Source organism: Piliocolobus tephrosceles, chromosome 18, assembly GCF_002776525.5.
Source record: "Piliocolobus tephrosceles isolate RC106 chromosome 18, ASM277652v3, whole genome shotgun sequence".
NCBI classification, from domain to species: domain Eukaryota; kingdom Metazoa; phylum Chordata; class Mammalia; order Primates; family Cercopithecidae; genus Piliocolobus; species Piliocolobus tephrosceles.
Genome location: NC_045451.1, coordinates 58,466,280 through 58,480,597, shown reverse-complemented (window position 1 = coordinate 58,480,597; position 14,318 = coordinate 58,466,280). Strand labels below are relative to the sequence as shown.

The 14,318-nt window shown below is 42.9% G+C and overlaps 1 protein-coding gene across 1 annotated transcript in view; it reads right to left on the bottom strand.

Moving 5' to 3' along the window:
* Positions 1-2,409: 2,409 nt before the first annotated feature.
* Positions 2,410-14,318, bottom strand: part of ANKRD29 (ankyrin repeat domain 29) — a 71,834-nt gene continuing 59,925 nt past the window's right edge. Inside the window, exon 9 of the mRNA XM_023207508.1 lies at positions 2,410-4,780. Within this exon, the coding sequence (XP_023063276.1) occupies positions 4,697-4,780 (84 nt within the window). The 3' untranslated portion in view covers positions 2,410-4,696. The remainder of the gene's footprint in view (positions 4,781-14,318) is intronic.

Sequence of the window (14,318 nt, the reverse complement as noted above, 5' to 3'; positions counted from 1 at the left end):
CATTCTCTTTACTGAGTTCCCTTCTTCCAAAGTTTATTTTCAGTTTGCCATCTGTTTAAAAAAAACAATGTATTGAATTTAGAGGCAAGGTCTTGCTATGTTGCCCAGGCTGGTCTTTAATTCCTGGGCTCAAGCAATCCTCCTGCCTCAGCCTCCCTTCAGACAGGAGCCACTATGCCTAGCCATTTTGCCATCTCTTTTACTCTCAGTAGACTCCCCGTGGGGACCTCATTCATCCCATGACTTTGTCCATCACCTCTATGCAGATGATGCCTAAATCAGTAACAACAGCCTTGTCCTAAACATTAATTTGTTATTTCCAACTGCCTTCTAGAATCTATTTCACAGATCCTTTGAAGTGAACATGTCCAAACTCTCTCTCTCTCTTTACCCCAAATCTGCTATTCTTCCCTATTTCCTAAAAAAGTTACTGGCTTATCCACCTTGTAAACTTTGTGGGCCAAGAAGAATTAACAAAGCCAGCCCAAGACTGCCTATCCTTAGGAAGTCCTGCTTACGAGGTTGGCCCTCAGCTGGCAAACAGTTCCCTACGCTGATATCAAACTTTCCCTAAATGATAAGAAGTGTTCACTTTGCCTAAACTGCTGTGCAAACAATGTGGTTTATACTGAATGCCTGTTTTCCTTTTGGAAGTCTTGATTTTTGGTAAATGCTAGGCAGAAGGGACCTATGTGACCAGCTCCCAGTTGAAACTCTGAGTCCTAAGTCTTCAATGAGTTTCCTTGGTAGACAGCACTTGCTGCCACAACTTGCTTGCTGGCGGAATTAAGCTCATCCTGCGGGAGAGGTTTCTCAGAAGCCTGCACCTGGTGTCTTCTATCTTTGCTCTATTTTCCTTCTCTCTTTGCTGATTTTGCTATGTGTCTTTTTGCTATAATCTTAACCATGTATATGAGTATACATGTATATGTAACCACGTATATGAGTATATATATGAGTAAACCAGATATATGAGTCCTATGTCTTCCTAGCAAGTCACTAAACCTGGGGATGATCTTGGGAACGCCTAACGCACTTTAGCATAATTCTTAGCTCTCTTTTCTTTTCTTCATCCTCTATATTTGTCACCAATTATCATTAATTCTACCTGCAAGTATTTTCAAAAACATGTCCCATATTCTCCACCTTCACTGCTCTGATGCTACTGCTGGGCACCAATTGTGACTCCATCTGGGCACCACTGCCTCCTCCACCTTCCCCCAAAAAGCAAAAGTAAAATGCCCAAGATTGGAGAATAGCACCAAGGCACCACTACAAGGTAAACTGTCTTTCAAAGCCAGTTCCCTCAACTCTAAGATGGGGATGGTAATAGTGTTTATTTCGTAAGGTTGTTGTGAGGTGTAAATGAAAAAAATGTGTAACACTTTACAAGATTCTCTATCTAAAGTGCTTAGCACATAACAATCCCTTAACAAATGTTAGTTGTTGCTTTTATTTTTATTTATTTATTTATTTTGAGACAGGGTCTCACTCTATCACCCAGGCTGGAGTGTAGTGGTGCCATTGCAGCCTCGACCTCCTGGCCTCAAACCATCCTCCCACCTCAGTCTCCCAAGTAGCTGGGACTGTAGGTGTGAACCACCACCACGTCTGGCTTTTTTATCTTTAGAGAGATGGAGTCCCACTATGTTGCCTAGGCTGGTCTTGATCTCCTGAACTCAAGTGATCCACCTTGCCTTGGCCTCCGAAAGTGCTGGGTTTATAGGCGTGAGCCTCCAGGACTGCTCACCTGGTCACTACCTCTGAAACATCCAGTTCTAGCACCAAAAGCACTTTGTTAGGAAATAGGAACTCAGCTTCTCACCCCTATAATCTGTAGCCCCCCACCAAAACACAGGCATCTCTGTCTGGTTCTAAGTAGCCTAGGATTTGGGGGCACTTTTTTCCTCTGCGTAGGTGTCTCACTGTGGGATTTATGAAGAGATGTAGCTTTCTTGTGGTGGTAGAGGGTGGATGGAGCAGATGGAAGCCAGGATATCCCTGTAAATTTCCATATTCCTGATGTTACTGCTGCAAATTATTGTCTCCTACACCAGTAGTTCTGCAAAACCACCAGCTACTTCACAAGAGAAAGTTATTGCAAAAGACTGAAGAGCCAGGAGCACCATAAATAATACAAATCAGAAAATTTTCTATTTTCAGTGTCTTCAATAACTGTCCCAAAAATTCTTTTCTGAATGAAAACTTTTTGGAATCATTACATTCTCTACAGCAGAAATAATGAAATCACAGGTCTATTACTAAAATAAAGTTTAAATATCCATTTAGGGTCCCAAATATCAATGTATTTGCAGAGTTGAATTATTCACCCTAAAATTCCATGCTACTAAAAATCACATAGCAATAACTTGTGATTAAAAACAAAAAGAAAAAAGCAGCAAAGGCGAATGGGGTAGTATACTAACTTTATTTTGAATCATTATATAACATGGAATATGTCATCAGAGAAATGAATTAATGAAAAACATTTGTAGTTCAGTTAAGCAGACGATTTGCATAGGAGTTGCTAGTTTTAAGTCTTAGGATGCGGAGCTAACTGAATTATCAATTAGATTAACACAGAATAATCATTTACACGTGTGCAAATGTTTAAACTAAAAGACCTTTCCGTACAGTCTTTGGCAGGTGATTAAGCATCTTCCCTGCTATGGGTAATCTCATCTAGATCAAATGTGATCCTTTTAAGCTAGACACCTCTTACCTACAGTAAGCAGGCCTCCATATTGTTAAAGCTACTGGGTTCCGTTTTATGGCTCTAATATTTTTCAAGAACATTACCCACTTAAAACTATTGAAGTAATAGGCCAATGACATGTTTCAGTGAGAAGCAGTAAGTTTGTGATTCATCCCATTTTGTCTTTTGGAACTCTGTTACCAGTACCCATAATGTTTTGCTTTGTATCAGTGATTAGCAACTATTTTTTTGCCATAAGGGCTAACTAAGGGGAAAATATAAAGCATTTAAGGCCATCTTATTTTCCTCTTCAAAATGAATATAGCTTTTTGAAATTCCCACAGGAGAAAATGTATATTTGTACAAATTTGCTGAATGAAAGAATGTCAGTGAGGAAATTAGCACTGCTTTTCAGCCATCACAATGTTTCTATCTGGGTGTTTTAGCAACAGAGAGCTTTCTAATATTTTATCCTAGAATCAGGCTGCAGGCTTTTTGTATAGCTGGTCAGGCTGTAGGCACCTCTGGGGCCTGTGAGTTGCTCATTTGCTTAAGACATTTATCAAAATATGCTGATTACTGTTGCATTAATTGTAACAAATTTTAAGAGAATACCTTCTAATTTTGAAGATTATATTCTATTATTTACTGAATTAAAGATAATCCTTTTAGTAACACTGAAAGTTGGTTAAACAAAAATTCTTTTGGGATTAGAACATTTTCCTCTAAACATGTCTTTACACAGACACTGACTGAAAACCAGAGCAGAACATGAAGACATAAACTAAAGATGTGTTTAAATAGCAGAAATACCATTGCGTTTATTTTGGTAAATTACAGAAAGGTTTTATTTTCGTATGTGCAGTCAGGCACTGACTGAGGCATTTAGACACCATTAATTATAAAGTGCATTGAATATAAGTTTTGATCCTCTTCAAAGGAATAATTCAATAAAACTCAGATTTCATTCTTGCAATCAGTCAACTCAAAAACATGCATAGATGAAGACTTACTAAGTGCTAATAACAGTCTTTTATTATTTATACTCCTGCAACAGTAATAGCAACATATTATACTTGTATATATCACATTTTATCCAAGGACCTCAAAGTCATTCTATGAAGCAACACGGTGTTGGAAACTGAAGATTCCACAGCATGTTAGGTATACTTACTTACGGCATAGGAAATAGATTCCCAAAAATAGAGCCAAAATAAAAGACCAAAGAGACAAGCCTATATATTTCTCGTGGTTTATAATTTTCTGAATTTCCAAATTTGCCACTGGTATCGTAACCTACCTACAATGTTGACTCTATGTAAAATTGATTTTTACATGTCAGGAATAAGATGAGGATCAATGAACAAATGCACAGTCTGTCTTTTCTATAGTTCAATAGTCCATCTTTGAATAGCACACAATGGAATGTCAGAAGTGGTTTTTTAATAACATATGTTGACACCTCATTGATTTATAACAAGCATGGCTATGGTTCTTGGGTAGAGGAGAACATTTTATACTGGAATGACATATATATGTAGGTAAAATATGATAGCTCTATATATTTTAGCACACCTACATTTAACACAAAAGCAAAAGTGCATCAATCCATTGAAGGTCAGCTTTTCAGTCTTTTAAAGGAACAAAGCATTCTGTCTCCTTGCTTAGTACTGAGAACCCTGTCCACCTTAGAGTTTAACTGAGAGGCCCAAGTTAGCATCATTGAAAATGAGTTTCTGTGGAATCTGCGAGCATGCCAGGCAGCCCCAGAGCTGAGTTACAGGACACCGCGAGAAGCCCATGGTGAGGGGGCAAGAGGGCCCCTGAGCTGTTGGGTTCTTGACTTGGCACACAGAGCGTAGCTCTTCTTTGTCAGGGACCCACAGGGTGGGCATTCTGGGCATTTTTTTTCATAAAAGAATTTCCAACACTGCTTGAAATGCAATTTCTTTTTGGACAATATGGTTAAACTTCTATCTTTCTGTCAGATATGGAGCTAAGTTAGCTCTTCCTAGGACCTTCTTTACTTCTCAGGAGACGCAGTATGCGTTCATTTTTGGTTAGTTCTGCCGGAAGTTCATTGGCCTGAAAGAAGAGAAGATGGGCATTGGTGAATCCCCGCAGCTGGTGTGGTTTTAGGGACTCCAAGGAGGGGCATTTGAACCACTCTTTCTCCTTCACTAATGAAAAAAATCCACACTGGACTCACGCTTTTATATAAAGGTATTAAAAAATCTTCTTTAAATGTAAAAATATTACTTTTATTTCCTTATCTCATTTTTAGAGACATTTTCCAGCCAGATCCCTTACTAGACTGTAATCTCTTAGGGGGAAGGGTCCAGAGCTAATTAATCATTGTATCCTTATCTCCACCACAATGCCAGCATGTCTAGAATGTGCTCAGTAAGTACCGGTCAAATTAAATTTTATACCTTATATATATTTTATTATTTTATTATTATTTCTTGAGACAGGGTCTTGCTCTGTCACCCAGACTGGAGTGCAGTGGTGCAATCATGGCTCACTGCAGCCTTGACCTCCCCAGCTCAAATGATCCTCCCTCCTCAGCCTCCCACGTATCTGGGACCACAGATGTGCACCACCACGCTCGGCTAATTTCCAGAGATGAGGCTTGCCATGTTGCCCCAGCTGGTCTTGAACTCCTCGGTTCAAGTGATGCTCCTGCCTCAGCTTCCCAAAGCATTTGGATTACAGGCATCAGCCGCCGTGCCCAGCCTTCCTTATATTTATTAATGTATGACATGAGGTAGTTTGTCCACCAAGGACTTGGGACTGAGTCAGGACTCAGCACAGGTATCTTTTTTTGTTTTTTGAGATAGAGTCTTGATTTGTCACCCAGGCTGGAGTGCAGTTGTGTGATCTCGCCTCACTGCAACCTCTGCCTCCTGGGTTCGAGCAATTCTCCTGCCTCAGCCTTCCGAGTAGCTGGGACTACAGGCATGCGTCACCATGCCCAGCTAATGTTTCTGTATTTTTAGTAGAGATGGGGTTTCGCCATTTAGCCAGGCTGGTCTTGAACTCTTGACCTCAAGTGATCTGCCTGCTGCGGCCTCCCAAAGTGCTGGGATTACAGGTGTGAGCCACTGCACTGGGCCAGGTATGTTTTGATGAGAAGGCAGAGTGAGGAAACCTCCAGAGCATGAGAGACACCTGGGAAAGAACAGCATTGGTGGCTAACACCTTCCACCTGACCCAGTATCACTCAAAGTCTTTTCTTTTCACATTGCTGCTGAGATACATCCATTAGGCATCTAGTGAACCAGTCCCTACCATTGACAACAGGTGTGATGTGGAAGTGGTTCTCAAACCTGTTGGTTTCAGGACCCTTTATACTCTCAAAAATTATTGAAGAGTCTAACAAATTTTGTTTTTAACTTATTAAAAATGAAACCCAAGGGCTATGTGCAGTAGCTCACACCTGTAATGCTAGCACTTTGGGAGGCCGAGGTGAGAGGACCACTTGAGCTCAGGAATTGGAGACCAGCCTGGGCAACATAGTGAAACCTCATCTCTATTATTTAAAAAGAAAATATTTTCAAAAAGAAAAAAAAAAATTAAAACTGAGAAAAATTAAAAAATATATTAATTCACTAAAAATAAATCCAATACAAGTTAATATATTTATGAAAAATTAAATTTTCTGGCCGGGCGCGGTGGCTCAAGCCTGTAATACCAGCACTTTGGGAGGCCGAGACAGGCGGATCACGAGGTCAGGAGATCGAGACCATCCTGGCTAACATGGTGAAACCCCATCTCTACTAAAAAATACAAAAAACTAGCCGGGCGACGTGGCGGGCGCCTGTAGTCCCAGCTGCTTGGGAGGCCGAGGCAGGAGAATGGCGTAAACCCAGGAGGCGGAGCTTGCAGTGAGCTGAGACCCGGCCACTGCACTCCAGCCTGGGCAGCAGAGCGAGACTCCGCCTCAAAAAAAAAAAGAAAAATTAAATTTTCAAAAACAAGTAAAAATTCTGAGAAGAGTAGCACTGCTTATCAGCTTTACATATTTCTTTCATGTGTAGCTTAACAGAATACAATTGGATTCTCATATCTCCATCTGTATCCTGTTGTGATATGTTGTTTTGGTAGAAGGATATAAAGAAAATTAAGCTTCACACAGGTATGTAGTTGGAAAAGGAAGGAGTATTTTAACAGTCTTTTCAGATTGTTGTAGATACTATTCTCTGACGCCACATCAATATTCAACAAGTGGCAGTTTCTTAAAGGTTAAATGCAATGTGGGATTTGAAACCATATCAGTGAACGTTAAAACCCACAGGTTTATCTATTTATAGTTGGATCTTTTGCCTCTGCATGGTTTGTAACGTGCACTGCTCATTTGGAAAATATCAGTTCACTGAGTTTGCAGAATGTTGGCACATTTCATTGTGCAATATCAAAAACTCACATTCTGGCTGGGTGTGGTGGCTCACGCCTATAACCCCAGCACTTTGGTAGGCAGAGGCAAGTGGATCACTTGAGGTCATGAGTTTAAGACCAGCCTGGCTAATATGGTGAAAACCTGTCTCTACTTAAAATACAAAAATTAGCTGGGCGTGGTGGCGCATGCCTGTAATTCCAGCTGAGGCAGAATTCCTTGAACCTGGGAGGCGGAGGCTGCAGTGAGCTGTGATCGTGCCACTGCACTCCAGCCCGAGTGATAGTGAGACTCCATCTCACAAACAAACAAACAAACAAAACTGATCCATCAGAAAAGCCTTTAAGTTTTGGGAAGCTGTTAAAATCATAGTGGTAGATACCTTGTTCTTTCAAGTAAAAATAGTGTTCTATGAAAAAAGTGGCAGGTTCACTTTGCAGTTCAAACAACTGCACAGGGGCCAATGCAGCTCCATCTTGGATGCTAATCTACCATGTTTACTTCTTCTTTTTTCTTTTTTAGACAGAGTCTCACTCTGTTGCCTAGGCTGGAGTGCAGTGGTGCCATATCGACTCACTGCAATCTCTACCTCCCAGGTTCAAGCAATTCTCCTGCCTCAGCCTCCCCAGTAGCTGGGATTATAGGCGTGCACTACTGTGCCCAGCTAATTTTTGTATTTTAGTAGAGATGAGGTTTCATCATGTTGACCAGGTTGGTCTCGAACTCCTGACCTCAAGTGATGCACCTGCCTCGGCCTCCCAAAGTGCTGGGATTACAGGCATGAGCCACCATACTCAGCCTGCCATGGGATTAACCCTAGTTTGGGGAATGCCTCTAAGATTTCTATTTTATCTACTTTTTTGTTGTGGTTCCTACTGAAAATCCTGCCCATAGGTCAAAATGACCTTGCCCATAAGTCCTGCCCTTAGGCAGTCACATAGTGTTCTTGCCTTTTCCTGAAAGATTGACTTCACTTGTCCTGTATATTCCTTCCCTTAGGCCCTGGGTCTTGGGGGTGATGTCCCAAGACTGTGACTCCTGTCCCTGTTACTTTCTGAGAAACGGGACATGTTAGCCTCTTTTTATTTTTTTTCTTCTTATCTGCTGTGATCATCTGGATGTCAGCTGCTTTCTTGGCTTCTCAGCTTCCTCAGATTTTTGGGGGCAGGTTTGCCTGCTCACTGCCCAACAGGTGCGCTTTTTTTTTTTCTTTTTGAGATGGAGTCTCATTCTGTTGCCATGTTGGAGTGCAGTGGCACAGTCTCGGCTCACTGCAACCTCTGCCTCCTGGGTTCAAGCCATTCTCTTGCCTCAGCCTCCCGAATAGCTGGGACTACAGGCGCATGCCACCAGGCCTGGCTAATTTTTGTATTTTTAGTAGAGACGGGGTTTCACCACGTTGGCCAGGATGGTCTTGATCTCTTGACCTCATGATCCACCCGCCTTAGCCTCCCAAAGTGTTGGGATTACAGGCGTGAACCACCATTCCTGGCCAGGTGCTTTTTCTTGAGATAATCATCATACTTCAGTACACAGCAGAAGCGCCGTAGGCATGCTTTCCATTTCGCCATACAGAATTTTATTTTATTTATTTATTTATTTTGAAACAGAGTCTTATTCCGTCGCCCAGGCTAGAGTGCAATGGCACAATCTCTGCTCACTGCAGCCTCCATCTCCCGAGTTCAAGTGATTCTCCTGCCTCAGCCTCCTGAGTAGCTGGGATTACAGGTGCCCACCACGGCTCTGACTAATTTTTATATTTTTAGTAGAGATGGGGTTTCGCCGTGTTGGCCAGTCTGGTTCTGAACTCCTGACCTCAAAGTGCTGGGATTACAGGTGTGAGCCACCATGCCCAGCCCAGAATTTTATTTATTTTTTTTGACAGATGGTCTCACTGTGTCACCCAGGCTGGCATGTACCAGTGCAATCATAGCTCACAACAGCCTCAAACTCCTTCGGCTCAAGCTGGGACTATAGGTGTGTGCCACTATCCCTGGCTTTTTTTTTTTTTTTTTTTTTTTTTCACTAGAGATGGGGTCTTGCTATGTTAACCAGGCTGGTCTTGAATTCCTGGTCTCAAGCAATCTTCCCACCTAGGTCTGCTGAAGTGCTGAGATTATAGGTGCTGGCCACTTTGCCGCACCATCACACAGAATTTTATCATTATTATTATTATTGTCATTATTATTTTTTGAGGCAGAGTCTCGTTCCTTTGCTCAGGCTGGAGTGCAGCGGTGCGATCTTGGCTCACTGTAACCTCTACCTCCCAGGATCAAGCAATTCTCCTGCCTCACCCTCCTGAGTAGCTGAGATTACAGGCATGCATGACCACGCCTGGCTAATTTTTGTATTTTTAGTAGAGACAGGGTTTCACCATGTTGGCCAGGCTGGTCTCGAACTGCTGACCTCACGTGGTCTGCCTGCCTTGGCCTCCCAAAGTGCTGAGACTACAGGTGTGAGCCACTACACCCAGCCAATCACACAGAATTTTGAAAAGATGTATAGGAAGAGTCAAAATTTAATAAAATTGACGTTTTTTTAAACTGCTTTATCAGAGACATTCTTAAGTACAACTGGCATTTTTGTAAAATAATTTACAAAATTTATAAAATAATTTATAAAGGTTTGTAAAATATTTTGCCAGTACAGTTTAGTGTTCCTTCTTTGGTGTGTACTAAGGCCCCAACAGCTTCTCCCACCATTGCTTTTGCTTCTGTACCATTAGAGCAAATGTCAGCACAGTGAAAAAGGCACATAACATCTTGTTTGTTTTTCTAGGAGACAGGTTTTCTCTCTCTAAGGCTGGAGTGCAGTGGCACAATCATGTAGCTCACTGCAGCCTTGAACTCCTGGCTGGGCTCAAGCGATCTTTCCACCTCTGCCACCCTAGTAGTTAGGACTACAGGCACACACCACCATGCCCAGCTATGTTTTTTGTTTTTTTAATTTCTTAAAGAGATGAGGTCTTGCTATATTGCCCATGGTGGTCTCGAACTTTTGGCTTCAAGCGATCCTGCTGCCTCAACCTCCCAAATTGCTGGGATTACAGGCACAAACCACCTAAACTAACATCTTTTTATTATTAAGAATATGGTTTTGAATTCTTTTTTAATATTGTAAATAGATTTTTCTTTAATAGAGATGGGGTCTTGCTATATTGCCCAGGTTGGTCTTGCACTTTCAGGCTCAAGTGATCCTTGCACCTCTGCCTCCCAAAGTACTGGGATTACAGGCATGAGCCACTACACCCAACCTTGTTTTGACTCCTTAGACCTCCTGTATGGGTCATGAAGATCTTCAAGGGTCCAAGGATCCCACTTTGAGAACTGTTTGTATAGAGGAATCAGAAGGATGTTCTCGTGGCCGGGCATAGTGGCTCATGCTTATAGTTCAGTTACTTGGGAGGCTGAGGCAGGAGTTATCACTTAAGCACAGGAGTTCGAGGTTACAGTTAGCTTTGATGGCACCACTGCACTCCAGCCTGGGTGACAGAGTGAGACTCTGTCTCTAAAAAGTAAGAAGGATGTTCTGGGAATTTCAGGGGAGGCCATTAAAGGGTAAGTGGCATGCGGAATGAGGGAGGGGGGCTTGGTTGTAGATGTTACCTGTCTCACCATATTTTTTTCTCCTGCAGCCAATCCTGGAACCCCAGTTGCTTTATCTGGAAACTTGATCCTAGGTGAAGCTTCTGCAGTCCCCATCTTCTAGCTGGATCCTGCTCCCTGACCCCTATCTGCTGGCTGGGACCTCACTTGTTAGGAAATGTAAGTTTGCCACAAATAGTCTGCTGTGCAGCTGTCCTGCCGCACCCCTTCCCACCACATGGGACCCTTGACGCCAATGCTGGATTCAATCACAGAGGAAACTATTATGCTGTGCTACTACAGACCAGAGGCTTCTCTATGGGGTCAAGTTCTGTTAGCTTAGTTCCTGCAGGAACATACATTGTACTGGCCTAACACCTGGGCCTGCAGAGAAATGCTCCTGGTAAACAGACCTAAGCTTCATCCAGTCTCAGAGCAAATACTCAGGAATAATTGAGGTGTCTACATCAGTGGCTGGTCCATGGTGAGCAGACTGGCGGGTAGTTAGAGGAACCTCTACAGTCAAGGAGAAGGGAACTTAAGAAGCTCTACCTCTGTCTGCCAGCCTGCCAGCGTGTTGCCTTGTGTGACCATCTCCATGAATGTCCATATTCTCTGCCATTAAAAAAAGCTTTATACTTTCAAATCGTGTTGTCAAGTTTTGGTCATTCACATCACCATTCTGTCTTCCATGTCGTTCTAAAATCCTGGTTTAATTCCTCTTCTCTCCCAGTTAGTCCCCACTAGATTCTCACGTTGCTCAGACTGTACAGATTGAGGTGATGGCGAGTGCCCCAGGCTAACCCCTAAAGGCTATCTCGTTCATTATGGAGCAGGACCATAGGCCCATATTCATGATACTACAGTATCAAACCACTAAATCTCCCCACTGCTCCTGGGAGAAGATGTGCTCAGTCAAGGGTGTTGGGAACATAAGACCCCTGCACCCAGGGGTATGGTTATAGCGTGAAGAATGGCTATAACGTGAGCAATGGCTATAACGTGAGGAATGGCTATAACGTGAGGAATGGCTACTGGGGCCACTGGTTGGCCTTCTCCTCCTGCATCTGTCTCGAAGGCCCAGAGCAGAAGTCTTGGAACGCCTGGAGCAGAAGAGTGTTCTGTACTAGCTGAGAAGTCACTTTCTCCCGGAAGCCTCCAAACCATTCTTTCCTTCCCTGCTTACAGCTCTTGTCACTCCGTATTGCAATTGCTTTGTTTAGTTGTCTTTATTCCCCACTAAACTCTGAGCTTCATGAAAGCAGCAACTGTGAATCTTTTTCACTATTGCATTCCCAGCACATAGTACAGTGCATGGTATCTAGTGTTGGTTGAATGAATGAATGAGAGCCAAGAATGCTCCTTCTGCAGGAATCCCAACACCCTTGCCTATGGAGCTGCTATTAACAAGACTGGCTTCTATGGAGTGGCTGGTAGGAAGCTGGGGGCCTCCCTCGCAGCTCCTCCCAGGTGTCTAAGGGCTTCTGCAGTGTGAGGCTCCAACAGGAGTGCCCCTACATGTTTTCAAGTCATTTTTAAGGAAGGGTCCAAAGTCTAGCATTTTGCCCACTGGAAAATACTTACAACCATTATTGCTGGTGATTATTCCATTATTCTAGCAGATGCACAAGGAATTGCATTTTTCAGTTTCTATACACAGGTACTAATATTTCCTCCCTGTGAAACCGCCTTTGCAAAGTTATAACTGAGGAAATTATAACAGTGAAATCAGACCTAACCAACTCCATCTTGCTTCTAACCTTTAAGCTGTGCTTGTTCATTCCCGGGCATAGGTCAGACTAACTTTGGGAAGGAATTCAGCTTGTGGTTTGACTCTGAAACAAAAATGATAACAGCTTTTTCCCGAAAAGACCCCCTTCGTGCCTGGGGACCAGTCTGCCTTTGTAGGACTAACAAACTAGCTACAAGATTAGAAATTACAATTTAGGGCCAGGCGCAGTGGCTCATGCCTGTAATCACTTTTGGGAAACATTTCCCAAAGTGAAAGGTGGTGAAACCCCATTTCTACTAAAAATACAAAAAATTAGCCTGGCGTGGTGGCGTGCACCTGTAATCCCAGCTACTCAGAAGGCTGAGACAGGAGAGTCCCTTGAACCTGGGAGGTGGAGGTTGCAGTGAGCTGAGATCGCGCCATTGCACTCCAGCATGGGCAACAAGAGAGAAACTCCGTCTCAAAAAAAAAAATTGCAATTCAGGGGTCATGCAACTTCTGGCTCCAAGAGTCTGAACCTCCCGATTTGCTCCCAGGGGTGATGTCACTATGGTGAGACCTAAGGTCAGTGCTTGAGATATTTTGCAGACCTTGCACTTGATGGATCAGCTGACACCACCCAGACCAGTAATCTGGCCCAATCAGTTCTGCCATCACACCTAGAAACAGAAAACATTAAGAAAACCTAACTTTGACCCCCTATGATTCCATCTCCAGTCTGACCAATCAGCACTCCCTACTTCCCAAGCCCCTACCTGCCAAATTATCTTTAAAAACTCTAATCCCTGAATGCTCGGAGATACTGATTTGAGTAATAATAAAACTCCTGTCTCCCGCACAGCTGGCTCTGTGTGAATTACTCTTTCTCCATTGCAAGTCCCCTGTCTTGATAAATCGGTTCTGTCTAGGCAGCAGGCAAGGTGAACCCACTGGGCGGTTACACTTGCTTGGATTCAGGAGGGTCCAAAGTCCAGCATTTTGCCCACTTGAAATTACTCATAATCATTATTATTGGTAGTTATTCCATTATTCTAGGAGACACACAAGGAATTGCATTTTTCAGTTTCTATGTAACGGGTCTAATGTTTCCTCCTTGCCTTAATTCAGTACTGGATAGCTCACCAACAAAGACTGGTCTCTTTAGGAAGTCTGTGCACAAGGTCTAAAGATAAAATCTAAAGAAAGGCAATTGTGATTTCAACTGGCTTATCACACAGCCAGGCCAGCTAATGGAAAACAAATCCAAGTATCTAAGGAGAGATAGGCAGAAATGCTACAGACAAGCAATTCAATGGGAATGGGGAAGTAATACTTCTACATGCTGAGTCAGACGAAAACAGTGATCCTTGGCATGTTTTTTTTTTTTTTTTTTTTGAGACGGAGTCTCACTCTGTTGCCCAGACTGGAGTGCCGTGGCTGGATCTCAGCTCAGTACAAGCTCCGCCTCTGGGTTCACACCATTCTCCTGCCTCAGCCTCCCAAGTAGCTGGGACTACAGGTGCCCGCCACCTCGCCCGGCTAGTTTTTGTATTTTTTTAGTAGAGACGGGGTTGCACCGTGTTAGCCAGGATGGTCTCGATCTCCTGACCTCGTGATCTGCCCGTCTCGGCCTCCCAAAGTGCTGGGATTACAGGCTTGAGCCACCGCGCCCGGCCGGCATGTTGTTTAACTGGCACTTTTTAAGGTTTCTTTTCAAAATGTCATGAAATGTTACATGTTTTTGTTTTTATTATAAAAAAAAATTTTAACACAGTAATATATGCTTAGAAAAATTCAGAGTATGTTAAGTATAAAGTATAAAGTGAAGGTTGCTTTTCATATCCTCCTCTTATTTGTAAACACCAATACCACTTCCTCCTTCAAAAGTTTGTAGTTATGGCTCACGCCTGTAATCCCAGCACTTTGGGAGGC